Below are 25,232 nucleotides of genomic sequence, written 5' to 3'. Positions count from 1 at the left end.
GTTGCTTTAAAATGTATGTTGTGTACACTGCCCTCCTGTGTTTTCTTATACTGAATAAGCCAAGTCCAGGTAACATTCCCCCTGAAACTTCTCACCATGTTCAGAAATGAGACACATGCAACAATACCATTATTGGAACGAGATATATACAGTATGTTGGTGTTGGTCTCCTTTTCCTTGTAACCTTGTTCTCACTAAAGAAGGAAGTTTGTAGGTTTAGGCATAGAAACAATTAATGATGCTGTCCTCCTGAAAGACAATGATGTTTCTTTGCATGTTTCAACACTGCCTGGAATGAATAGGAAACAATTTACCCTTAGGTGGGTAACCGAGTTGTATGAGTGACCTTATTGTCTGTGAGAATTGCTGTGTTTAACCGCATATAACTCGTTTTCTGGGAATGTGGTATCTGACTGAAATGTTGCTTGTAATGTGATTACTATAATTGACCAGAAATTGTTGGGGGAATCTTTCCTCAGCATGGTTTCTGTTGCACAAAATCTCTCCATTGTTGTTTTTACAAAGCAATACTCATTTCCTGGCTGATTGTTTTTGGAAATGGTTTTCAGGATTGTGACCAGATACACATAGATGATGTGTCATCAGACGACAATGGGCAAGATTTAAGGTAAGGCGACTGTGTTGCAGCATGCAATGTAACTAGTCCCCCAGCTATTTCTGGATACTTGGAGAATAGCCAATGACATATACTGTAGGCTGTTTGATTTAGCCATTTTTTCTTTGATCTGACCAGTTTTTCTGCACTATGGGGAGAGTGCAATTGTCTCATTATTGTATTTTCAAGCAGTTATCTAGTACCAGAAGTTTGAGAGAAGAGTTAAATGCACCTGACACTTGACAAAGGGGTGCATCTCTTATCTTCAAATTAATTTTCCAACAATCAAACCATATGCTTGTGATCCCATTCCTTCACCATTGGGGCCCAAGTTCCCACTGGGCAAAGGGAATATAGGGAATATTTGTCACTGGGGCCAACCCATTGATGGGGCCACCAAAAAGCCAACTTGCTTTAAATCTTGATTTAGGACCATATATGCAGTAGCCTCAGAACTGCAGTTATTCCCTGCTTTCACAATCTGCTTGCTCAGACACCCTTAATCCTGTGGGGACTTGCAAATGCCGTCTTCCAGGTGGACCGTTCATTGCCTTTATCTTATTTCGTTTCATCAGCATGTTGATAAAAGCATATGGTAACTAGCTGAGAGTTTGAGTCAATAGATGACCCTTTTCAGTGAGCGAATGTACATCAACTGATACCTATACCATAGGCAGAGAGGACAAAATTACAGGGAAAATGGAGAAGGACACTTTCTTTTCATCGTCCACTGACTCTAGTTTAGCCAGAAGTCTGGAGCATGTCTTCCTCTTGTCTAGTTTATCCGTCCTAATGGGAAGCGTAGGTTATAATTTCACTCCTTCCCCCTCTCCTCCTTCCTTTGCCACAGCACATATAATTTCTCAGCAGATGGCTTTCACAGTTCAACCGCTGGAGCAAATCTTTGTCTGGGCTCGGGAGTTCACGGGGGAGTTGATTGGATGAGGAAATTAGCATTCCGCTACCGGCGGGTGAAAGAACTTTACAACACCTACAAAAACAATGTCGGCGGTAAGTGTCTCCCCAACCCATCAGGGAAGGCTCCTTTGCATCCTTGTTAAGACTCTTGCCTTTCTGTTCTTCAGAGCAGATGCAGAGAACAGCGTGCATATTTTGCAATTTAGAGAAGGGGAAGTACCAAAAAAAAGTGGGGGGGCGTTGTTTATTTTTCAGTTCTTCTAACAAATTTGGCGAGAGATCACGGCAACCTTCCCCTGACCTGGTACCTTCCAGATGTTTTGTACAATGGATTCCACCATTGGACATGCTGGCTGAGGCTGATGGGGTTTGTCATCCAACAGCATTTGAAGGGCAGCAGGTTGGGGGCAGCTGGGCTACACAATGGCCTGATCTTATAAGAGTAGCTTTGTCATTGGAGCAAAATACTGGGGTCATTATTGCTCTTGACCCCACTCCCAGTCCTGCTTTTATTATATGTTGAAGGTGGAAAGATACTATTGCTAGGTCTACATTGCCTGGTTTAAGTTGGCCGGTGAGCAGTTTAAAGGGCCTGTATTCTTGAGATAGCTCAGTTGATAGAGCTTGAGACTCTTCATCTCAGGGTCATGGGTTGAAGCCCCACGTTGGGCAAAAGATTTCTGCACTGCAGAGGGTTGTACTAGATGACCCTGGTGGTTTCTTCCAATGCTACAATTCTATGATATATGATTCTGCGAGTGTGAGCGCTAGGAAAGACTTCTACTTAAGATCTTAGAGAACTGGTCTTGGGTTTCACACTCATACACAGACATGCACACACAGATGTATTCCCTTCCTCCATCAGCACCAACTTGCTTGAGATCTTCGCGGAGCAGCTCCAGAGAGGAATCTGCTAGTGGGGAATGTTTTCATTATAATGCTTTTAGTTATTGGTGTTTTTCAATTCATACAGAAAAGCAGTTATCTGCCTCAGCAGCAGCAGCCCACTGTCATGGACCCAGGCTAACACTTGAAGTTAGGGAAATCACCTTGTTAATCAGGCTAATATAATACTAAACATGGTTAATAGAAACTCTCCTGGGGTGGTGGGGCTCCAAAAACGGCCTAACGACTTCAGGTTAGCTCAGTCCATTAGAGCATGGTGCTGATAGCACCAAGGTTGCAGGTTCGATAGCTGCATATTCATGCATTTTAGTTATTTGGGCTAGATGTTCTTCAAGGTCCCTTCCAACTCTATGATCTGTAGCCAAGGTGCTGAGGCCAGGCCTGCCCAGTTAGTCCAGGTTGGGCAGGGGAGTTTCACCAGAAAGCCTGCCATTCACCTTCACAATTCCATTACAAAACATTGTGGAGCCCCACAATGCAGCCCCAGCATCGTTCATAGTAGAAGCTGCTCAGCATTGCATCTTCACATCCTTCACATAGCTAGAACTAACACCAAAAAGGCAGGAAGGGGTTGGAAAGGAGGGAGGGAGAAATGGCAATTGCATTTTAAACTTGCATTGTCTGCCATTATTATCCAGAATAATGACCTTGGCACACAGCTTTTCAGGGGGATTGAAGAAATAATAACTGGTTGGGCTTATCTAGCTGTCTGCTTCAGCTCAGACCATTGGCTCCTTTCAGACAGTCACTAATCTGCAGGAAATGGCCTGCACCTTTAATGGTTATTGTTTAAGTTCATGGTGCATGTTCTGCTGAATATGTTTTTAAAGGCACACATAAAACATTTAACAGCTGATAAATGTAAAAAATAACAATAAAAATCCAAACCCACTCTGGGCCAGTTTTGACTTCATCAACACAACTTTTTCCAAGACTGCTCTGAGGCAGCAAACTACACATGGTGCTCACTTGTATGAATGTTTGGCCCGAGGTATGTAGGGAAGTGAGTTAGCCAAAGGCTCCTACCTCTTTCCCCAAGGATTTCTTTTCTTACCGAAATTGGCCTTCCAATGTTGCTTGACCTCCTGCAGGAGAAAACATACCAGCACTTGCATCTTTCCCTGCAAGTGTCAAGCACCTTGGACAGGGCGGGTGCGATAAGGAAAATAACTCACAGGGAAAGAGAGAAGCCCCTCGCTGTGAACCTCTGATTCAGAATGCAGTATCCCACAACCGTAAAGAAAGTGTGCGTGTACAGAGAGGGGTAGGAGAAGAGAACTCAGGGGAAGCATGCACATAATTTGAGCATCACAGGTCAAATGAGGCATGGCACTAATTGCACAAATGCAATGAACGTCTCTAGTTTTTAAATCTTTAAATTGCAGGTACAAGCCGGGGGGGTCATTATCAGGACTGTAATTTGTGGGTAGATTTCCCATGCTGCAATTCACATGAAATCCCTGCCCCACCGAAGCTGTCGGAAGGGAAAAGGCCATTTAATGAAGCCCCAGCAAGGTGCTATTTAAATTTAAAAAACCCAAAGCACTTAAATTGGATGCTCCCATTTAAGGTAGCCCACTGAGGGAGTCTTGCCTGAGGACACCCCAGAGAAACTGAAGCTGGCTCTGTGCAGTCAGAAGAACAGGAGGGCTGTTCAGGACTGGGTGAAGCTGTAGCGCATTCTTGGCTAAACGGCTGCACTCCGACTCCCCATCTGCCCTAGCCAGCACAGCTACTGAAAGAAGAACTGGGGGGCACCCAGTTGGCAAAGGCTGCTGCAGCCACTCAAAGGAGAAACCGTGTGAGACTGCAGCACTGAGACTTGGGGCCTGCTGGGGGTGGGATGGGATGTGGGGAGGAAAGCTCTACCACAAGTGGCTTAGGAGGGAAAACCAACCAGCAATGTGCTGCTTCATTTTGTTACAAGCACCTTTCTGCAATACGGTTTCACTCCCAGCTCTTTGGCACATGGTGATTATCAACTGTGCAGGTGGGGGGGAGCTGTAGGCGGCTGGTGGATGGATGGCCCTGCCTTTTGGGCATCAGGTTGTACTAGTTGGATTTCTGGCTCATTCCAACTCAATGATTCTATGGCTTTGGAAAAGCCATGTGCAAGCTATTCCGCGCCTTCCCATTGGAACCAGCTACAAACGCTGCTTTCTCTCTCCACAGGTTTAATAGGAGCTCCTAAGAGGGAAACCTGGCTGCAGTTAAGAGCAGAACTGGAAGCGCTGACTGATCTCTGGCTAACACATGCTTTGAAAGCTCTGGATTTGATACATTCCCGGTAAGAACGGCTTAAGGAGTCGTCTCCAGGCTGCAAGAAGTTTTACTTTCCTCTTGTGTTCTCCAAACAAACCGAGGCACGTTTATTTATAGGACACCTTTGGCCAAATTTGTGGGGGGCCACATCTGGACATGTGATGGGGAACTAGATCTAAAACCAGAACAATCCTGGCTCCCAGATATAATAGTTTTGTGCAGAAAGCAGGAAAGCAATAAAGGGAGTCAGCTGCCCAAGGGGGGCGCAGTGTAAATGCTATTGGAGTTTTACACCATTTATATCCCCAGTGTGTGATTACTTGTGACGTACTCCTCTTTCAGGCTAGTTTTGAGTTATAATAAATTATGGAGGGAGAAAAACGTTTTAAGAGTCTAGCCACTGCTGACTGTGTTAATCACTGATTTCAAGGGACTCGTTGCTGGCAAACCTTATATCCTGCTTCCAGTTTAGCCTAATAGAGCAGAAAAGCAAAGATCTCTGGGGGGGGGGAGGGTGGAAAGGGAGGGGTCCCCATTGACTTTAATTCTGTCGCTGCTTTCTGTCTTGCAGGCCCAACTGTGTAAATGTTTTGGTGACTACAACCCAGCTCATACCAGCCCTTGCAAAAGTCCTGCTTTATGGACTAGGCACTGTCTTCCCAATTGAAAATATTTATAGTGCAACAAAGACAGGTAAGAGCAATTGGTTGCATCCAGGGTTGACCTGTTGATTTAATGGTTAATCAAGCACTTTGTTTAGAATATAGGGCTCGTTTGTTCTTGCAACTACCGATAAAAACTTTGCCACTGCCAACGTTCTAGCTTTTGTCCGGTCTTCCAGTAGGAACCTGACATAGTGAGCCTCTGATTTTCCCAGGAAAGGCACCAGCAAGGGTAGTATCAGTTCAGCCCTGGCCTGCTCATACTTCGCACAATGCAACAAAATATGATTTATGGATTCGATGTCTTGAGCACACAAGCAAAGTCTGTCCTGGTAGGAAACTCCTCTCAACCTACCATCCAGCACTGCAGAGGGGAAGACATTTAGTCTGACTTTGGTGAAAAGCCTTCGATAGTTAGGTACTGTCAGGTTTTTGATGTAAGATGTTAACTCTTACATGTGCTTGATTAACCTGGAGGTAGGCTGTATGAACTCTGTATTGATTTGTAATGTTTTGTTGGGTCTCTGGACCGTAATAAAGATTGTTGTTGATTTAATGGGCCTAAGTTGCTCATGTCCACTAATATCAGTAGGTCTGCTGTGAGTATGAATAGTGTTGGATATAAACCCCATGAGTGGAATTCAGTATGGTGCCAAGAGTGTGGGGTCTGGTTGTCTGGGCAGTCCATGGCTTCCATGCACACTGTCCAGGCTTGTGCCCCGGGGAGGTCACTTGGGTGCTGCTAGCACAGTGGCTTGACTTTACCCCTGGAGGTTCTCAAAGGCAGGGACTGGCCAGGCAGAGCTAGTTTCTGCACACAATCCTCTCTCTCCACTATCCAGACCAGCACAAAGTGTGCCCGCTGAGCAAAAGCCCTTGGGTGTGGCCCAGGGAGAGTTTCAAGGGCCAGAGAGACAGGCCAGGGGAGCTTGAGGTACCCCACCCCTGGGCTAGATGAATGCGCCCCTAAACCCTCGTACAAAGAACAAATGACTCTCGGTTCCTTTATCACCTTTGCCCAGAAAAAATAATGACTTGTTTTTCTTCTGCAGGGAAAGAGAGCTGTTTCGAAAGGATAATGCAGAGGTTTGGACGGAAAGCTGTGTACATCGTAATAGGAGATGGTGTTGAAGAGGAACAGGGGGCGAAAAAGGTATGGTTTTCAGGTTCGCAACCCCACTTTTAAAAGAATAGCTCAGAAAGCATTCTCACCTTTTACCTGAATCATGAATAGAAATTAGCTCATTATTTTTTTCCTGGCCTGAAAGTTCATAAAGCACTGTGAGCAATTTCCTACTGTAAATCCTCTCTACATCCTCCTCAGCTCTTGAGGAATTTCCAACAGTTTCCCACTTGCTACAGAAACTGCTCTTGATTAACAACTGCTCTTGATTCACAGCCCAACTTGGAGATTCAGAGGATTGAACTTGCCACCTTCTGCTGTGTGGAAGGTATCTGTTCTTACCACGGACCTAAGGCCCCCCATCTCTTTCCCCCAGTGCTGTTTTCCAAATGAAAACCCATACACCCACACACTGCAGAAAGCTACTCTTTGCCTCATTAGGCTGTACGCCTCTCTTTTCCCCTGTGTGCATGCACTTCTTCCGTTGGGCTGATTTAGATTTCTGTAAGCTGAGCAGCTGCCCAGCAAATGGGTCGGTTCTCCAGGAGTTAAAAAGTTAACGCCAGAAATGCATTAGGAAGAAAGTGAAGAAGTCATAATAATAGCGCGAAGCTTCAGACAGGGCTCCCGCGAACTTCAAAGGTAACAGGGTCAGTGCACGGAGGTGCATCAAAGGCCACCGGCTCCCTAACAGTGGGGTTAAGCAATACCTTTTACAAACTGTGCCACAAGAAGAGGGGGCCCCCTTTGCTGGTGTCTCCTGCTTTAAGCCTCTTCCCCCCTTAATGGGCGCACATTCTTTGCCCGGAGCTGTCAGGGCCTCTGATTGATGATGATCATTAGCAAGGGTGACTACACACCTGAGCTCTATAAACCCATAGGGAGGGCAGTCCTGATGATATCTCTCGGCCTGAGTGGGTCATTTCTCTTCACCTGTCGGGGCGAGTGATGAATGGATGGGAGCTGAGCAGCAGGCGTGGCTGCGCTGCCAACATCTCATCTCTTCAGAGAAAGAAAAACAGATCATTTAAATGGAAGCAGAGCCATGTGGGGAAAGCAGAGGAGGAATGAATGAGGTGGAAGTAGTGGCATTTTCTTCTTCAAGGGCAGGCGGCTGACTTCGGATTTGTTTTTACATTACTTTCTTTTTTTAAAAAAAATACATTTTTATTAATTTTTTAACATATCATTTCCAACAGTCATTTAACATAACTTCTTATCTTATACAATATTTGAGACTTGCGTCAACTACCTCTGAAGATTTTCCATTCTTTATCACTTAATCTGCATTTCTTAATTTCTCTATTACTTTTAATTATCCTTAACTGATATTCTCTTCATAATCTTCCTTGCAATATTTCGCAGAATCCTCCTTATAAAACTTCTTGCAATCCTACTAGCATAATCTGTTTATTACAATTTGCTTTTCAGATAATTCAAATATTTACTCCAGTCCTCTAAGAATCTCTGGTCCCGCAGGTTTCGAATCCTTCCTGTCAATTTGTCTAGTTCTGCATACTGTATATTTCGCTCTATAAGACACACTTTTTCCCTTCCAAAAACTAAGGGGAAATGTGTGTGCGTCTTATGGGGCGAATGCAGGCTCCATGGCTTCAGCGATAGGAACACGAAGCCTCCGAAGTGCAGTGGGAGCGCTCCCACCACGCTCCAGAGGCTTCAGGTTCCTTTCGCTGAAGCCTGGAGAGCAAGAGGGGTCGGTGCGCACCGACCCCTCTCGCTCTCCTGGCGCTGCACAGAGAGGGAGAGCTGCACAGCGCCCCTTTAGCGAAGCGGGAGGAGAAATGGAAGCGGCTCCGTTTCTCCTGCCGCTTGGCTGAAGGGGCTGTGTGCAGAGGGGGAGAATTATATTTTTTCTTGTTTCCCCCCCCTCTAAAACAAGGTGCATCCTATGGTCGGGTGCGTCCTATAGAGTGAAAAATACAGTAGTCCATTAATTTCATTTGCCACTCTTCTTTCATCAGTAATTCTTCTTGTTTCCATTTTTGTGCCAATAATATGTTTTTACATTACTTTCATCACGCACGGATTCCGCCAGTCCTTCCAAGTGTGATCACGAAATGTGGAATCAGCATTCCGTTTATCCTCCCAGAATCCCTATAAGGTAGGCTAGGCTAGGGGAGAATAATTTGTCCATCCAGAAAGCTGAGCAAGGATTTCAGCACACCTCTCCCCAGTCCCAAATCCAAATTTCAGATGGTTCATGAAACTACCCGATTTCTCAGTTGTAACACCTTTACTGCGTGTCTTGAGTATGGGAAGAAAACGGTGATAAATCAGTTATAATCGTGTGTATGAGGTTGGATTTAGATCTGGCAGGCCTGGTTTCCAATCTGAGCACAGCCACTGTACTCTTCAGATAATTCCTAGATATTTCTAAGGCAGTGATCTGTTGGTGAAATGGGGGAAATAGCAGATTACTTGAAATGGGTGGTTGATAATAATTACTCAGCAGCAGACTGAGTTGCATTTTAACAGTGGGAGAGAGTAGATCTCTGCATAATGGAGATATGAATAGCACTCACACCTTTTACATATATATTTCATATAGTCCACTCAGATTTAAAAATAAGACCCACAATAATACCACAATGACATTTTTGCCTTGAAGTCTGAAATACCAAAATGAAAGTTGGTATGCACATTCAGTGCATTATTCTACATCAAAGGACTCAAGCTTGGCTCCTGCACCATTTTTTTAAGGTGGGGTGAAAAGATGTCAAATGCACTGCAGACAGTTAAATGGGTGGGGTATAAATCATGGGCATAGTAAAACAATAGAAAAACGTAACTGACCAGTCACATTGTTTCTGCCTCCCCCCAAATTCCTGCCCCTCCTAACAAATGCCTGCCCCCCTCCCAACAAAAATCCTGGCTATGCCCATGGTAGTAGTAGTAGTAATAATAATAATAATAATAATAATAATAATAATAATAATAATGGTGCCTTGAGCTCCTTGGATGAAAGGTGGAATATAAATGTTATAAATGAGATGTAAACTATAGAGCAAGCCAGTTGTATATCAGGGATGAAGAAAATGTGGCCCTTTAGATGTTGTGGACTACAACTCCCATCATCCTTAGGTATCAGCCCTGCTGGCTGAGGCTGATGAGTAACGATTGCCTCTCTTTTGATCACTGCCCCACCTGCATACAATGATTATCCATGTCTTTTTTAGATTCTATATAAATGAAACTGGTCACATTACTCAATTACCACTGTTTGGGTGATGATTCAGGGAATGTCTTATGACCCTATTCCTGTTTTAAAACATCTCCTCCTAGCACAACATGCCTTTCTGGAGGATCTCCTGCCACGCCGACCTTGAGGCTCTGCGACACGCACTGGAGCTGGAATACTTGTAGCAGACCCAGAAGTCTCCACGGTGGGCTTCGCCATCACTCCCGAAGACACAGATCTATTGTCCTGGCATTTTCTCTTGGGGTGGAGCTCTTTTGTATGAAAGTCTTTTAAAGAGAATCTGCACCAGGAGCACAGCATAACCAAGTTCCTCTTTTCTTTCTTTTTTTGGATGGAGAAGAAACCTTTAAATGACCTTAATAACTGGATGCTTAAAACTGAAGTGGGACATTTGCCGTGTAAATTACTTCCAGGCATGCAGGAAGATCAGTCCTGGTTTAATTCATTAGGGTTTTTTTCCCCCTTCTTCTTTCTTGCTTTTAATAAATGGGAATAGGGTGGGAAGACGTGACATGGAGTTTCTAGGCATATTTGCTGGACAGTTTTATCAATTCAGAGGAGTTTCTGAGGTGGGGAGGGGAAAGATTGAAATAGATGATTTTTTTGGTATTTTTTTAATTTATGAACTAATCCTATTACTCTGATATTAAGCTCAGTACCTGTGTTTGTATCTGCTGAGTTGGGTGGACTTGGCCCATTCTAATTTAATAGCTCTCTTCTCCAAGGTTAACTGTGGGGAACAATCATTATCATGTCCATTTGAAATGAGCACATGTGGGACTCTTGGTGTAAAAACTATAGCTAGTTTTTGGAAACTGTGGCATGTGGGCTGCACCCATGTCTCTGTAGGCTGCCATCTTGTTTTCGCATGGTCAGGAGAAAGAGTTACCTTGTGATGAGTGAATGGCAATAAAACTATGTTTACAATTTTAGGACTAACGTGATTGCTTACTGACGTAGATTGAGCTTGTTGCCTCGCTTCCTGCTTATCTGGATCTTGGAAAGCAGGGGCGTTGGTCCTGTGGCACTCCAGCTCCCATCAGTCTCAGCCAGCACAGCCCATGGTGAGGGGAGTTGTAGTACAGCAACATCCAGAGGGCTACAGGGTCTCCATCCCTGCCGCAAAGTTTTGCTTCATAGTCCCCTGGGACGCAGGTGGCGCTGTGGGTTAAAGCCTCAGCGCCTAGGACTTGCCGATTGAAAGGTTGGCGGTTCGAATCCCTGCGGCGGGGTGCGCTCCCGCTGCTCGGTCCCAGCGCCTGCCAACCTAGCAGTTCGAAAGCACCTCCGGGTGCAAGTAGATAAATAGGGACCGCTTACCAGCGGGAAGGTAAACGGCGTTTCCGTGTGCAGCTCTGGCTCGCCAGATGCAACTTTGTCACGCTGGCCACGTGACCCGGAAGTGTCTCCGGACAGCGCTGGCCCCTGGCCTCTTAAGTGAGATGGGCACACAACCCCAGAGTCTGTCAAGACTGGCCCGTATGGGCAGGGGTACCTTTACCTTTACCTTTACCCCTGCTGACGGCTGCGTAAACGCCAACACAAAGCCAGGAGGCATTAAGATCCATATCCAGAGATGGCTCCTGTGCATTCATGGATTTTGCAGAGATGATTAAATTTGAGAGACCTCTTGCATATTCACCACTCGCACTATGTCATGAGGTAGCAGGAGTGGTAGTGGCTGGTGGCATTGCTGTGACTTACCAAGTGGGAAAGGGGGAAGGTTGGCGCAGTGGAGTTACCGTATTTTTCGCCCCATAGGACGCACCAGCCCATAGGACGCACCAAGTTTTTTTGGGGGGAAATAAAGGGGAAAAAATTATTCCCCCCCAGGTGCTTGTGGGGCCAGCAGCGGGGAGAAGCGCTCTTCTCCCCACCGCCCGCCTGCAGACCAGGTCCAGGGACAGCGGGAAGACGTGCTGCGCCTCCCAGCTGTCCCCGGAGCTTGTGGGGCAGGCAGCGGAGAGAAGCGCTCTTCTCCCTGCCGCCCGCCTGCAGATCAGGTCCGGGGACAGCGGGAGGACGCGCTGTGCCTCCCCGCTGTCCCCGGAGCTTGCGGTGCTGGCGGCGGGGAGAAGCACGCATCTCCCCGGCGTCAGCCTCCAAACCACATCGGGAGACAGCGGGATGGCGGCGTTCCGCCTCCCCGCTGTCCCCCAACCTTGTGGGGCTGGCGCTGCGGCTCTCCTGAAGCCTGGAGAGTGAGAGGGGTCGGTGCGCACCGACCCCTCTCGCTCTCCAGGCTTCAGCGAAAGCCTGCATTCACCCCATAGGATGCACACACATTTCCCCTTCATTTTTGGAGGGGAAAAAGTGCGTCCTATAGGGCGAAAAATACGGTACATACCAAACACTCCTCCTTGTGTGTTTGTACCTTGCCACCCCCCCACCCCGCCCAAGTGAGCTACAGAGATGCTGGTGAGCGGGAGGTCAGGTGAGCACTACTGCCTTACCTTGCAAACCACTACCACCTAGGGGAAAGAAAAGAGGAAAGACTATGTATCAGGGCAACACTGACTTGATGTTTATTGGGGTTTTGCAACAAGGAGGATGGTTTTTATGGTAACGAGGCTTTGCAGTAGTTAGCCCTAAAATTTATCCCCCGAGGGAGCCTTGAAATATCGGGAAGAGGTAGGCTCCCATGCGCCTCCGTGGATGTCCTAGCCTTTGGAGTCTAGAGGGAGAAGACAAGAATGGGACAAAGCATGCTTTTCTGGCTCTAGTGTTGGCTGCTGAATTATTCTTAAAAACAGACATACATTTGGCTGCAAGGCCAGGACAGGAAACCAAAAGGAAGGAAAAGGAAGACAACTTTGAGGCTTCCAAGAGAGGAACAAATTGAATTAAAGACAGGAATTCTCGAGGGATGCAGGACCAGCTGAAAGCCAGAGCCTTGATAGACAGCAAAACTGAATCTTTTAGCACTTGTCAATCAAGAAAGCATTGCTTTTGCCTGGAATCTTGAGGCTGCTGTATTAGTCTGCCACATTCTCTCTAATAGCACATCGTTTTGTGGGAATTATGAGAATACTTCATGACACTATGCTGAAGGGACATATTGAGGGAGATTTGGCAGCTTCTGTCAGATTCACCCTGGTTAGCGTGTCTGACAATTTATTTTAGCATTTATCCAGTGTTGTCCTGCTGCGGACCATCATGGGATAATTCCCTGTGGTGCTCTGAACAGATTAATTGCTGTGCACAAACTGAACAACCACCTAGATGCACTGGAGACCAAAGATTTTGCTAGAGCAAGAGCCATAATGCACACCCGGGTGCAAAGCCACACTACACGGCCAAAGAGACATGGGAAGTGGCCAAATACGTGGCTGGGGAGGGGGAGGGGGCAGTGAACTAAGCATGGGGCTGTTTTATTGATGGACAAAGAAGCTTCTCTCAGCCTTGCTACCTTTCTGTGTTGCAACTAGCAAACATCTGTGCTAGGGGTAGGCAACTCTTTCCACTGAGATTCATAGTCCCTTGGTGGTAATCAGTTGACTGCATCTCAGAGTTGGCTGAGGCTGGAGTCAAAAGGACCTTAGTTAAAAGTGGGTGAGGCCAGAGGTGGGCAGGGCCATCCTTTCCCTTTTTTCTCTTTCTGCTTCTCTCCCTCACTCTCCATCTTTCTTGCCCCCCTTCCTCCTACCCCCCTTCCCCCAGCACTTACATAAAGCCCTAGAATAACAGGGTGCTCACTTCTGATCTACACTGATAAAGCCAGTGTTTTGCTATTGAACGTATACTCACCACTGAGCCCCACTTGTAGGCCAGCAATGAGGAAAAGGCCACCTGTAAGAAGGCCACTCTTAGAAGAAGAACCTAGAACAAGCTATGCTGGATCAGGCCATTGGCCAATCAAGCCCAGCATCCTTCCTCATGATGGCCAACCAGATGCCTGTGTCTTCAGAGAAAGAGACAAGTCTCTGACAGTAGCAACAGAGCATAGCCATTGTGGCTGGTCATCATGGATAGCCTTGTCCTCCATGAATTTATGTAACCTTAAAAAGCCATCCGAGCTGGTGGGAGCCATCCGGGAGCTGTATGAAGAAGTGCTTTCTTTTGTCTATCCTGAACTGCCCAACATTCAATTTTGTTGAATGCCCACAAATTTTAGCATTAATGAGCCATGTAAAAAAACCCTTTCTCTATCCACTTTCTCCATGCCTGGAATGAGCTACTGTAGTGGATAGCTAAAACCTATTGCACGCCATCTTTTACATCTGAGTGTGATTTAAATTTTAAAAAGGGTAAGATCCACAGTAACAGTGCAATTTGGGCTAAGAGTTGCACAGCATCTTTCACAAGTATTAAGATACCTATTGGATTTGGCTGTTGAACTACACTGTCAACAGAGCTCCTATGGTACCCGTTTCCCCCTTCAGATGGACCAAGCAGGGGCTCCCACAATGCTCAGGTAGCATATCAGGACAGTATCTGGAAAAAAATCCATTCTCAGATGCGGTGAACATGGTCAGCTTCCAGCAACAAACTAGACTAGCCAGTCAGGTCAGCAGCTCTTTTTGCAGCAGTGGTTTGTTATCCCCTTCAGAGAACTACTATGGAGTTTTGACAAACACAACCATGGATAGTTTATTTTTTGTTACCAGGTTAAAAAAGCAATAGCCCAAACATCTTAACGCCCTCAATTATGGCTCTAATGAAGCCATGGGAGCACACACATGGTGTGCATGGATTCAATTATTTTAGCCCACACCCCTCCCAAGTTCTAGGTGGGGGAATATATGGAGATCACTGTTGGCACTGCTATTGTGGGATTTTTGCTAGTCAGTCCCTGCTCTGTTTACATAGGATTTGCACTCTTCCTGGATCTTAGCCAGGCCAGTCTTGGCTCCTGGAATGGAAATCAAAATATTATTTTGTGTAGTAGATCATCATCAGGATCCCCTCAGAGAGTTGAATGGAAGTCTCTCTGGTGGCAGGTGTACAGCAGAGCTGAAACAAATATGCTGTTTGATTCACATTTGAAGCCATTTAGGCTGGACCAATTATATCCCATTATTTAGATTTTAGATTACTTTGGCCTAACTGTACGGGAGTTTGCAGTCATTGTTTTCGTTTTAGGAAGGGGTAAAAATGAGTTTGTTTACACAGCCTGTATCTGTTGTGAAATCCACTGAAGGAAAGTTTGCAGCAAATATCCACTTTTGTTTGCATCCGTATGCAGCAGCTGTTGTCATCACAAATCCTTTGTCACAAAGAAAGAAAATACCTTTCCAAGGAGCCTCACAAGAGCCCTGTCACCTCAGACTCCAAATACTATTCCAGGATCAACGTATTTCCGAATCCATGAACCTGCATGGGAGAAATCCTAAGAAGCTAGTTTAGGTGTGTGGGGGTGTTTATCATAATAGCTATAATTCACTTGTTACATGATGGGGGCGGCAGAAAGATTGTAAATGTTTATTTGTTGCAGGATTGTTGCTGCATCCACATCAGCCATTTGCCAAAGGGGAAAAAAGGAAAGCTGTAATTATAATTATAAAAAAGATTATTATTTTTTTGAGAAAATGTGGCTTGACATACTGAGAGAGAGGCTGCTTCCAAGGGAAAGGCAGAGTGGTGCCCCGCAAGACGAATGCCTCGCAAGATGGAAAACCCACTAGACGAAAGGGTTTTCGGTTTTGGAGGCGCTTCGCAAAACGAATTTCCCTATGGGCTTGCTTCGCAAGATGAAAATTTCTTGCGAGTTCCTGCGGGGTTTTTTTCCCTTCCCCCCCCCCTTTTCTAAGCAGCTAAGCCGCTTATCAGCTGATCCGCTAAGCTGATAAGCCACTAAAAGCCACTAATAGCGCTAATCCGCTAAGCTGTCAATGGTCTTGCTTCGCAAGACGAAAAAACCGCTAGACGAAGAGCCTCACGGAACGGATTAATTTCGTCTTGCGAGGCACCACTGTATGTTAAGCTGTTTCACTTTTTGGTCTAATGAAGCATTCTGCATCACTGCTGCTAGCCCCTTCCCTACTTACTATAGGACTCTTCCACATGTATTCCCCTCTGTGATTGTGCTTCAGGGCAAAAACAACATGCATCTAGTATTACAGCTAAAACATACTGAAGTATTGGGTACATGGGTGTGTTCTAAAACTCATAAAATATTTTTTAAACCAAGTTATCAGGAGCGGTGGTACTCACTCATTCAGAGTAAACCTACTGAAATCAACGGACCTAACTTAAGTCATGTTTGTTGATTTCAGTAGGTCTACTCTTGAGTATAAATACCACCCAAGAGATGTACTTAAACCTCCTGTTTAAATGAGTGGGGCATGAATATGCTCAACTTTGGCTGGATTGTACTACCGCTGATTTTCAAGAAGGAAAAGCAGTGCCACTTACCTCTTGGAGGGCAGGATACAATCAGCAGCCCCACTCCCAGCTATAACATTTTTGCTATCATATCCCCCCACCCCATTCAGAGGCCCATTTCAGATACTTATTCGAATATAAATAAAATGCCATTACAAAAGCACAATTCAGCTTGCTTGCTTTTTTAAAAAGTACTGTTTTGAATATAAAAGGTTATAAGGATTTTGAAATGCAATGATTCATAAATGATGCTGTCAATAAGATCATAAAACAAAGAGAAAGCAATAGGCAAACAACATATGGTTGTTAATCTGACCATTAAGATGCCAAGTTCTTTTAATGCATGGAAGGGAAGAGGCAGGAAGCTATCTTATACCAAATCAGACCAGTGGCCCAGGATCTAGCTCAGTATTGTGCACAATGATTAGCAGTGGCTCCCCAGGATTTCAGGCAGGGAACATTCCCAGACCTGCCTGGAGATTGAACCTGGACCTCCTGCATGCAGTGCGGATGCACTGTTGCCAAGCTATGTTTCAGCCGTCCACTTGAAGTCATTTCCTGGAATGTGTCTGCTGTCGTATGCTGACAGTTTCTACGAGCCACAGCTGAGAGCTGAGAGTTCTTGGTAGGGACCAAAGGTGGACGGACTACCCCAGAAAGAGCATGGCATGTCAGCCACCAGAGGTACTGTTGTTGTTTAGTCATGTCCAACTCTTCGTGACCCCATGGACCAGAGCATGCCAGGCGCTCCTGTCTTCCACTGCCTCCCGCAGCTTGGTCAAACTCATGCTGGTAGCTTCAAGAACACTGTCCAACCATCTCGTCCTCTGTCGTCCCCTTCTTCTTGTGCCCTCAATCTTTCCCAGCCTCAGGGTCTTTTCCAGAGAGTCTTTTCTTCTCATGAGGTGGCCAAAGTATTGGAGCCTCAGCTTCAGGATCTGTCCTTCCAGTGAGCACTCAGGGCTGATTTCCTTCAGAATGGAGAGGTTTGATCTTCTTGCAGTCCATGGGGCTCTCAAGAGTCTCCTCCAGCACCATAATTCAAAAGCATCAATTCTTCGGTGATCAGCCTTCTTTATGGTCCAGCTCTCACTTTCATACATCACTACTGGGAAAACCATAGCCTTAACTATACCTAACACCCCATATTACCCCTCTGCAACATATTCGATTCTGTGATGCCAAGCACATCCCCACTACCATTGCATGTTATTTGCTGCCACTAGAAGGTGTGGAAAACACACAACTTAATGCCATGCACTGTACTGAATGCCATGCTGCAGAGGAGGGAAAGGGAGCTCAACATGAGGCTGCCATTCTCAGCAGCAGCCCTGCGCTCCCAATGTGGCTCTGCCCCATTGTAGGGCTCTTCTACATGGCCAAAGCAAGCAAGCAAGATGGTAAAGCCTTGCTGCAAAACTCCTGCAGATTTTTTACCCGCCAGCAGTTTTATTCTATCTACTCACAAGAGGGAGATTAGTCTAGCCTCACAAGAAATATCATCTGTGCCACTTCTAAACAAGAAAACCCAAGGGACCATGCATATGCCAGCCCTGGATGAGAGGCAACATACAGCATACAAATGACCAAAATAACTGGTAACATTCAACTGTCAGTAAGAAGCCCTGTTGGATCAGGTTGGAGATCTATCTAGACCAGCATCCTGTTCCCATGGTAGCCAACGAGATGCTTTTGGGAAGCCTGCAATCAGGCCCTGCGTGTAACCGCATTCTCCCTAGTTGTGTTTCCCAGCAACTGGTATTCAGAGGCATTCTGCCTCCAACAGTGCAGGCTGAACACTGCCATCATGACAGAGAGTCATGCATATAGCCTTATACCCTCTCTGAATTTCTATGATCTCTCCTTTAAGGCCATCCAAATTGGCAGCCAATACCATCTGCAGCAGTGAATCCGAGAGTTTAATTATGTGGCGCTTGTAGAGGCATTTCCTCTGGCCTGTTTCAAATCTTCCAACATGGGATAACCGCATGAGGCTTCAGTATTATGAGGAAAACCCCTCTCTGGAAACTTTCTCGACACCAGGCATAATTTCATACACCTCTGTTTAGTGGCTGGGCTTCCAAAAGGGCTACAAAAGTGCTGCTGCAAAAAAGGTCATGGCGCTTGACAAAAAGTCATTTTTAACTAGTAACAAAAATAAAATATGACATAGGCATTAGGAAGGCAAGGGGAAGACTTTATAACAAGCAGTATCCCTAAACTCAGAAACTGTCAAAATCACTGCTATCTGGGCTGGGAGCTGAAACTCACACAATCCCACTGATAAATATTGTGGTCAGAGGATAGCCCTATTGTGTGGTTTCACTGAGAAAAGACATATAGGTTTCTTCTTCTATCACAATCTTACAAATAAACCCGTATCCCACTCTTTTTCTACTATCAGCCATTTTATTTTGTGTGTGTAGTTTCTAGACACAGGCACACGATGGCAGCAAACCCTTAGTAACAGCTTGCCATGGGACAAAGAAAAAACAATTTTCCTGCTTGCAAGATAGAAACAAACGAAAATTTTACTAAAATGGATTGATAATGCCCTGTTGCCAGGGGAATGGTTATTCCAACTGTCACCATACTATTGTCTCTCTCTATGCAAAGCACAAATGTAGTTTCATGCAAGTTGTTCAGCATAATTTAAGCAAAAATGGAAAAAGCAAGCCTAGTTAAGCACACCAACTATAGGGAAGGAATAAGAGTAAAAAAAAATAATTACAGGCTGCTTTTGCAAGCTGAAGCAGTAAGGAAAGAAAATGGGCCTTTGGGCTTGCTGGTGCGCTAAAGTGTTGTTTGGAAAAGGGGTATCTGTCACTCCCTCACAATGACCCCCCTCCCCCATGACAGACAAGCAAGCAAACACTAAACTCAGCTACTGGTAATATTACAAATCTATAAAGGAAAGCCCAGCTTGCAGTCCTTAATGATCAATTCTGTCTTAGGCACTTTTATGTAGAAGTGGCGCTGTGGTCTAAACCACAGAGCCTAGGACTTGCTGATCAGAAGGTTGGCGGTTCGAATCCCCGTGACAGGGTGAGCTCCCATTGCTCAGACCCTGCTCTTGCCAACCTAGCAGTTCGAAAGCATGTCAAAGTGCAAGTAGATAAATAGGTACCTCACCGGCGGGAAGGTAAATGGCGTTTCCCGTGCACTGCTCTGGTTTGCCAGAAGCGGGTTAGTCATGCTGGCCACATGACCGGGAAGCTGTATGCCAGCTCCCTTGGCCAATAAAGCGAGATGAGCGCCGCAACCCCAGAGTCGGCCATGACTGGACCTAATGGTCAGGGGTCCCTTTACCTTTAAGTTTCACTGAGTGCCAAGGGACCTCCTCCCCAGTAAACATATCTAGAGTGACAAGAGGTTACCGAAGAAACATGCATGTTCTTGGGACTGCCCATATCCACCCTTTAAAAAGTCCCTTAAATCAAGTTCCTAACTTCAATCTTGCTCTTACAAGCCACTTTTCCGAAACTTGCTTTAGCAGTTTTCGTTCTTGTTGTTTCTTTTAAATAAGTGGCAGTAACTTACAAGGGCTGACTTCTTTTATTCTGAAGCAGTGAACAGCTCCCATTAAGTCCACTCATTTCAGTAGGTCTACTCTTGAGTATGACGTAAGTGGGATGCAACCCTGTGGTCCTAATGGTGGGCTCTGCTTCCTACCCACCACCAAAGCAGCTGTTTTGGGTGACGAGTTTAATGAGACCATAGATCCCACATCTCTTATCATGTCTAGTTTTACCCACAAGCTGCCTGCTTCTTGGCGTTAAATGTCAGATGAAGTGACGCAGTAGTGGCCTGCTTGTGATCAGGATCATCATGATTACTTGAGAGAAGTGTCAATATGTTATTAGTCAGAACACAGTGTGCTTTAAATAGACTGGCAAGCAGCAATGGTTTTTAAAGAGCCTGTGTCTCTTGAAACTGATCAAGTCCAAACTGTGCATAATATGTAAACTTGTCCATTTTCCTGCATGAGTGAAATTCTACATTTTGAAAGGACACTGAACTTTGGTGAACAACTTTCCCCAAAGACTAGAGGTTCAATCCCAAGTGGTTGTTTTTGTCTGTCTTGGGGCCTCACAGTACAATGGTCTACAGAACAGAAGCGTTCAGTGTCTTAAGGTAGGTTTTGTTGTTGGCAGGACTGTGGTGGTAGCTGCTGGCATGATTCATAAATCACAGAATTGTAGAGTTGGAAGGGACCACAAGGGTCATCTAGTCCAACCCCCTGAAATGCAGGAATCTTTTGCCCAGCATGGGGCTCAAATCCACAATGCTGAGATGAAGAGTCTGAGCTACTGTGATGTGAGGTGTGAAACAGGCTTGACTCTCTGGTGGCAAATAATTATTGCCATAGTGAAGGTTCACATTAGGAGACCCCAAGATGCTGGAAGTCAGTTTTGATGACTTTGACAACCCTGAAATTGTTTTTTCCTCCTCTCTCTTTTTCAGCATTTGACTTGCCAGCCAAAGCTATGAGAAAGCAAGAGTGAAAGACAGACAGTAGATTTTTATTTTGTTAAAAGGAAAGGAACAAGAGAACAAAGAAAAAGAGAAACCAAACTAGTAAAGGTGGTATTAGTAAGCAGCAAAAATTCTTCAGCCTCTCTGCCCCAGGGTGCTGCTCTGGCCTCATTTGTTTAAGGTTAGGTTGGCTGGGGCTCAGTCCTTCTCAGAGGCACCTCAATTTTGGAACCTGAGATAATTTGATGTACTTAGCCTTATTTAAGCATCAAACAGACAAGACTTATTAGCTGTGCGGAAAAGCAAGCAGCTGACAAATTCTAAAATAAATAAAAAGTAAAATACCTCTTACTCTTCTGTGTCTGTTCAATGTCCAGGAGGCAGATGAAAACAAGAAAACATCTGCATATTTGCTAATGTTGAATAGGAAGGCTGCAGTGCTCTCAGAACAGTTTCCATTGCTAGGCAGAACAAGTGAAGGGAATAATATAAAATTGTAAGTAAGCATGCCAAGTAGTGATGCAGTTAAGTATCAACTACCATAGAAATACAGCTGGATCGGAATGGAGTTGTTGTTTTTAAAGGACACATGTAAATGTAACCTGGCTTTCAGAAGGAAAATGGAAACCCAACATGACCCATTTTTTTTCTAAAACAGTTTAATTAAAAAAAGAATTAAAGAAACTTAAAGAGCCCTGAAAAAACTGGGTAATCCCAAAGCATATTGTGCATCACCTGGTTTAGTAAAAGAAACACAATAATCAAAAAAGATATTTAGTTTAATACAAATTTTATACAAAGAAAATGTGAAAAAATACTTCCATATGCTAAAAGCAATTATGCTTCACAAATAAGGCCAGCTAGGCTATCTTTGACACAATGCAATTCACAAATATTCTGCTCCTGATTTTTTTTTTCCTTCTAGCTTTTTTCTTCTTCTTTCCTCTAATGTGTGTACTAGCTGGAGACTGTACAAACTGCATCCTTTATAAACAATGGGAGAAATCAATATGACTAAAATGTACAACAAAATGTACTGGAATGATATAATACAATTAATTTGCTCATATACATACATCACCTTGCTTTGTTCAATGCTTTGTTTACACAACATACAAAATGGTACTACAGTTTAAGTGTAACAGACAGTGTTTTCATGGGTTACTTTCTCTCTCATACTGTACTGTTTCATGCTTACATAAAAACATAAAAATCCCATAATACATGCTCTATTCCAGCATCAATGTCCTTTGCCCTCGTTTCCTGGTAAAGAGTCTTCTCCATCTATAGCTCTTGTTCCCTTTGAAAACAATTTCAAAGTCCTTTGGACACTTAAAAAAAGAAGCAGCAGCAATACAACTGAAACTATTGATCTGATATTTAGCTTCCGACTTTCCTTTTCTCTTAGCATGAATGAAATTTAACCCCCCCTTTTTGTAAACAATCTCTCTCATTTTAAATATGAAACACAAAATATGTCCTTTAATGTACGAGGAGCCTTAAGATTGGAAATGCTTGATTTAACAAATTTAAAACGGCAAGTTCCAGCTTCAGTTGCACAAACCAATGTGCAGGCGTGTGTTTTTTTCCGTCTCCAAAGGCAAGGCAAGTGGTTCAGTCTTCTCATTCTTGATTTATATGTGCAACTGCAGTTCCCAGAAAACCATTTCTCTTGGTGGTGTTTGTGGCAAGTCTGATTTAACCTTTCCTTCACCAGCTTCCAACACTCCTTATACGTCGAAGTCAATACAAATATAAAAAGGAGATGGTACTCTAACATCATCCACAAAATGTACATAATTTACAACAGAAGCATAGATTTACCATGAATTTTACCAGTCCTCAAGCTTTTTAAAGCCAGCGCTAATGCTTTACATTAATGTAGTGTAATAAATGCTTTGTACACCTGTACAAAGCTAAAAGTCTGAACCTTTGAGGTTAATCCAATGAACTGCGGGGATTTAAAAAAAAATTTCTATTACAGAGACGATTAGATACTCCGACAGCTGCCTGGATTCCTTTGTTAGCAGTTAGACTCTTCGTACTTGGACAGGCATTGTTGTCTGAACATATTGAACTCCTGTTCTCATTGCCACGGTCCCAGCTGTAGGGCTTACTACTACAGGAATGGTCTGTGGATTAAAACCAAAACACGTATGTCAGCAACCACAAGCACAGAAATGTAGGACTGCCTGTCATGAGAAACCCTCAGCATGATACTACCAGGGAAATAAAGGGCATAATACATAATAATACACTACTGTACATAATAAGCACTCTTGAGCCGTTTGCAAGATATTCAGTACCGAGTCAAAAAAATGAGTTTTCCTATTCCTTGCTATAGAGCCTCAGACCTGTGTGTAACTTTCCTCTCAATATAATTGCAAGCAATCCCTTAAACAGTAGAAATCTGATTAAAAGTGTTTACAGTTTCTGTATTACACTAATATTCTGTCTAGTTACTAGAAAACAAACTATGTATTGTTTAAACAATGTGTGTTCACTCAAATCAGATGGTAAATCCTGGTCTTCAAAGCGCTCACAAACCAACAATTTACAGGAGGAAATGGGCACAACAGCTAAAAAACAAACCATGATTGTGTTGTTTTCAAAATGTAGTAACCTGGAGACTTCCATCACATGTCCCAGGAACTAATCCAGTACTTTCTTTACACAAACTGTAGGATGAATATTGAACCATGCTGATGTGTTGAGCTCCTTTAAAGCATTAGGATTTATTACTAAACTCATATATACATTCCACAATAGCATTAGGTCAGATGTTGCTAAAAAAACACGTCTAATACTCACATAGTAAGAGAATTAGTGGATTTGGGCACTGTGCCTTGGAACAGTAGGATCGTTAGCATTATGACCACAGTAGGTCAGTAAATGTACATGGAACATTTGGTATGGCCAAACAGAACATTTGGTACTGACCATTGTAAATTATAGAATTAATTGTCAAGTAGGGTGAAAATTCACCAAGGCTCTCCCTCCTACTATAAGGTAGTATTGTTAAAAATTAAAACAGGATCACCAGGACATCTGATTTTGAGGGAAACATGCCACTCCAGAGGGATCAAACATGGTCAGCAAAGCAAGGTAAAACTCAACCAACAGAACTTTCTAAGGTAAAATCATTTTAGGCACAAGTAAAGATCTTCTAATTGTGGCGGAAAGCCACCTATTATTTTTTTATTTCAAACATTACAGATTGTGGACAAAACAGAGTGTTTCCGGAAGTGGCAGAGAGATATTTCCAAATTTGTCTGGCAGGGCAAAAAGCCCAGAATTAAGTTTAAGATATTAACTGACGCGAAAGAAAGAGGGGGCTTTGCCCTGCCAGACTTAAGGCTGTATTATGAATCAGCAGCTTTCTGCTGGTTGAAAGATTGGCTGCTTCTCAAGGACACTGATGTATTAGATTTGGAAGGCTTTGACAATGCGTTTGGTTGGCATGCATATTTATGGTATGACAAGGTCAAGATTAATAAGAATTTCAAGAACCATATTGTCAGAAAAGCAGTGTTTAATGTCTGGACAAAATACAAAGACTTATTGGAAAATAAAACTCCAAGGTGGCTTTCACCACTGGAGGCTAAGGCCCGGAAAAGACCCAATATGGAGGCCAATTGGCCGAAGTATTGGGAAATTTTAGAAAAAGATGGAGATAACTGGAAATTGCAGAGTCAGGAGAAAATGAAAGACAAAGTGCGGGATTGGTTACACTATGCTCAGATTAAAGAAGTTTTTAAACTTGATAAAAAGTTAGGATTCCAGGTGGAAAAATCGAAGCTAGAAACGGAACTGTTAGAGCCTAAGACTAAGGTACTTTCAAGAATGTATAACTTGCTGTTAAAATGGAACACACAAGATGAAATGGTTAAATCGGCTATGATAAAGTGGGCACAAGACATTGGGTATAATATTATGTTTGAGGACTGGGAAAAGTTGTGGACTACTGGGCTGAATTTCACTGCATGTAATGCTTTGAAAGAAAATGTAATGAAAATGATATACAGATGGTACATGACCCCAGTCAAACTTGCAAAAATATACCACTTGTCTGATAATAAGTGTTGGAAATGTAAGGAAAATGAAGGAACGTTTTTTCACCTTTGGTGGACTTGCCCCCAAGGTGAAGGCTTTCTGGGAAATGATATATAATGAACTGAAAAAGGTATTTAAGTATACCTTCCTTAAGAAACCAGAGGCCTTCCTTTTGGGCATTGTTGGCCAAGGGGTGTTAAAGAAGGATAGAACATTTTTTATGTATGCAACAACAGCAGCAAGGATACTCGTTGCTAAGCACTGGAAAACCCAAGATCTACCCACACTGGAAGAATGGCAGATGCAACTGATAGACTATATGGAACTGGCTGAAATGACTGGCAGAATCCGAGACCTGGGAGAGGAGACGGTGGAAGAAGACTGGAAGAAATTTAAGGACTATTTGCAAAAATATTGTAAACTGTATGAATGTTAAGGAGGATGCTTGATCATAAACAATTTGGCACCATCGAATTAGATGAAGTGAATTATGAAGATAAGTTAAACTTATGAAAGAATCATTTTTTTTAGATAATGATTAGGCTAAGCTAAATGTCTTAAAGAGTCAAATGAATATATCTAAAATTTAAGATATAACATTGGAAAACTAGACTCTAAGGTGGGGGCAAGGTGACAAATTGCTGGACTAATTTCTTATAATTTTGGAACGTA

The 25,232-nt window shown here is 43.9% G+C and overlaps 2 protein-coding genes across 30 annotated transcripts in view; one reads left to right on the top strand and one right to left on the bottom strand.

The window, feature by feature from the left end:
- Positions 1–10,639, top strand: part of EYA2 (EYA transcriptional coactivator and phosphatase 2) — a 131,534-nt gene extending 120,895 nt beyond the window's left edge. For all 4 annotated transcript variants that reach the window (XM_083746270.1, XM_083746269.1, XM_083746267.1 and 1 more), the window contains exons 11-16: positions 570–628; positions 1,467–1,627; positions 4,613–4,727; positions 5,274–5,395; positions 6,417–6,517; positions 9,791–10,639. In XM_083746270.1, coding sequence (XP_083602396.1) covers positions 570–628; positions 1,467–1,627; positions 4,613–4,727; positions 5,274–5,395; positions 6,417–6,517; positions 9,791–9,871 — 639 coding nt within the window. In that variant the 3' untranslated portion in view covers positions 9,872–10,639. The remainder of the gene's footprint in view (positions 1–569; positions 629–1,466; positions 1,628–4,612; positions 4,728–5,273; positions 5,396–6,416; positions 6,518–9,790) is intronic.
- A 10,629-nt stretch (positions 10,640–21,268) lies between these two features.
- Positions 21,269–25,232, bottom strand: part of ZMYND8 (zinc finger MYND-type containing 8) — an 82,578-nt gene continuing 78,614 nt past the window's right edge. For all 26 annotated transcript variants that reach the window (XR_014566069.1, XR_014566070.1, XR_014566073.1 and 23 more), the window contains one exon: positions 21,269–22,639. Coding sequence is in view for 23 of the 26 variants with exons in the window: in XM_083746149.1 (XP_083602275.1) it covers positions 22,538–22,639 (102 nt within the window). In the remaining 3 variants the exon portion in view is untranslated. The remainder of the gene's footprint in view (positions 22,640–25,232) is intronic.

Source organism: Podarcis gaigeae (genome assembly GCF_964106915.1).
Source record: "Podarcis gaigeae genome assembly, chromosome: 6".
Classification (NCBI taxonomy): Eukaryota; Metazoa; Chordata; class Lepidosauria; order Squamata; family Lacertidae; genus Podarcis; species Podarcis gaigeae.
Note: the sequence above shows the minus strand (reverse complement) of the source record. Positions and strands in the feature narration are given on the sequence as shown.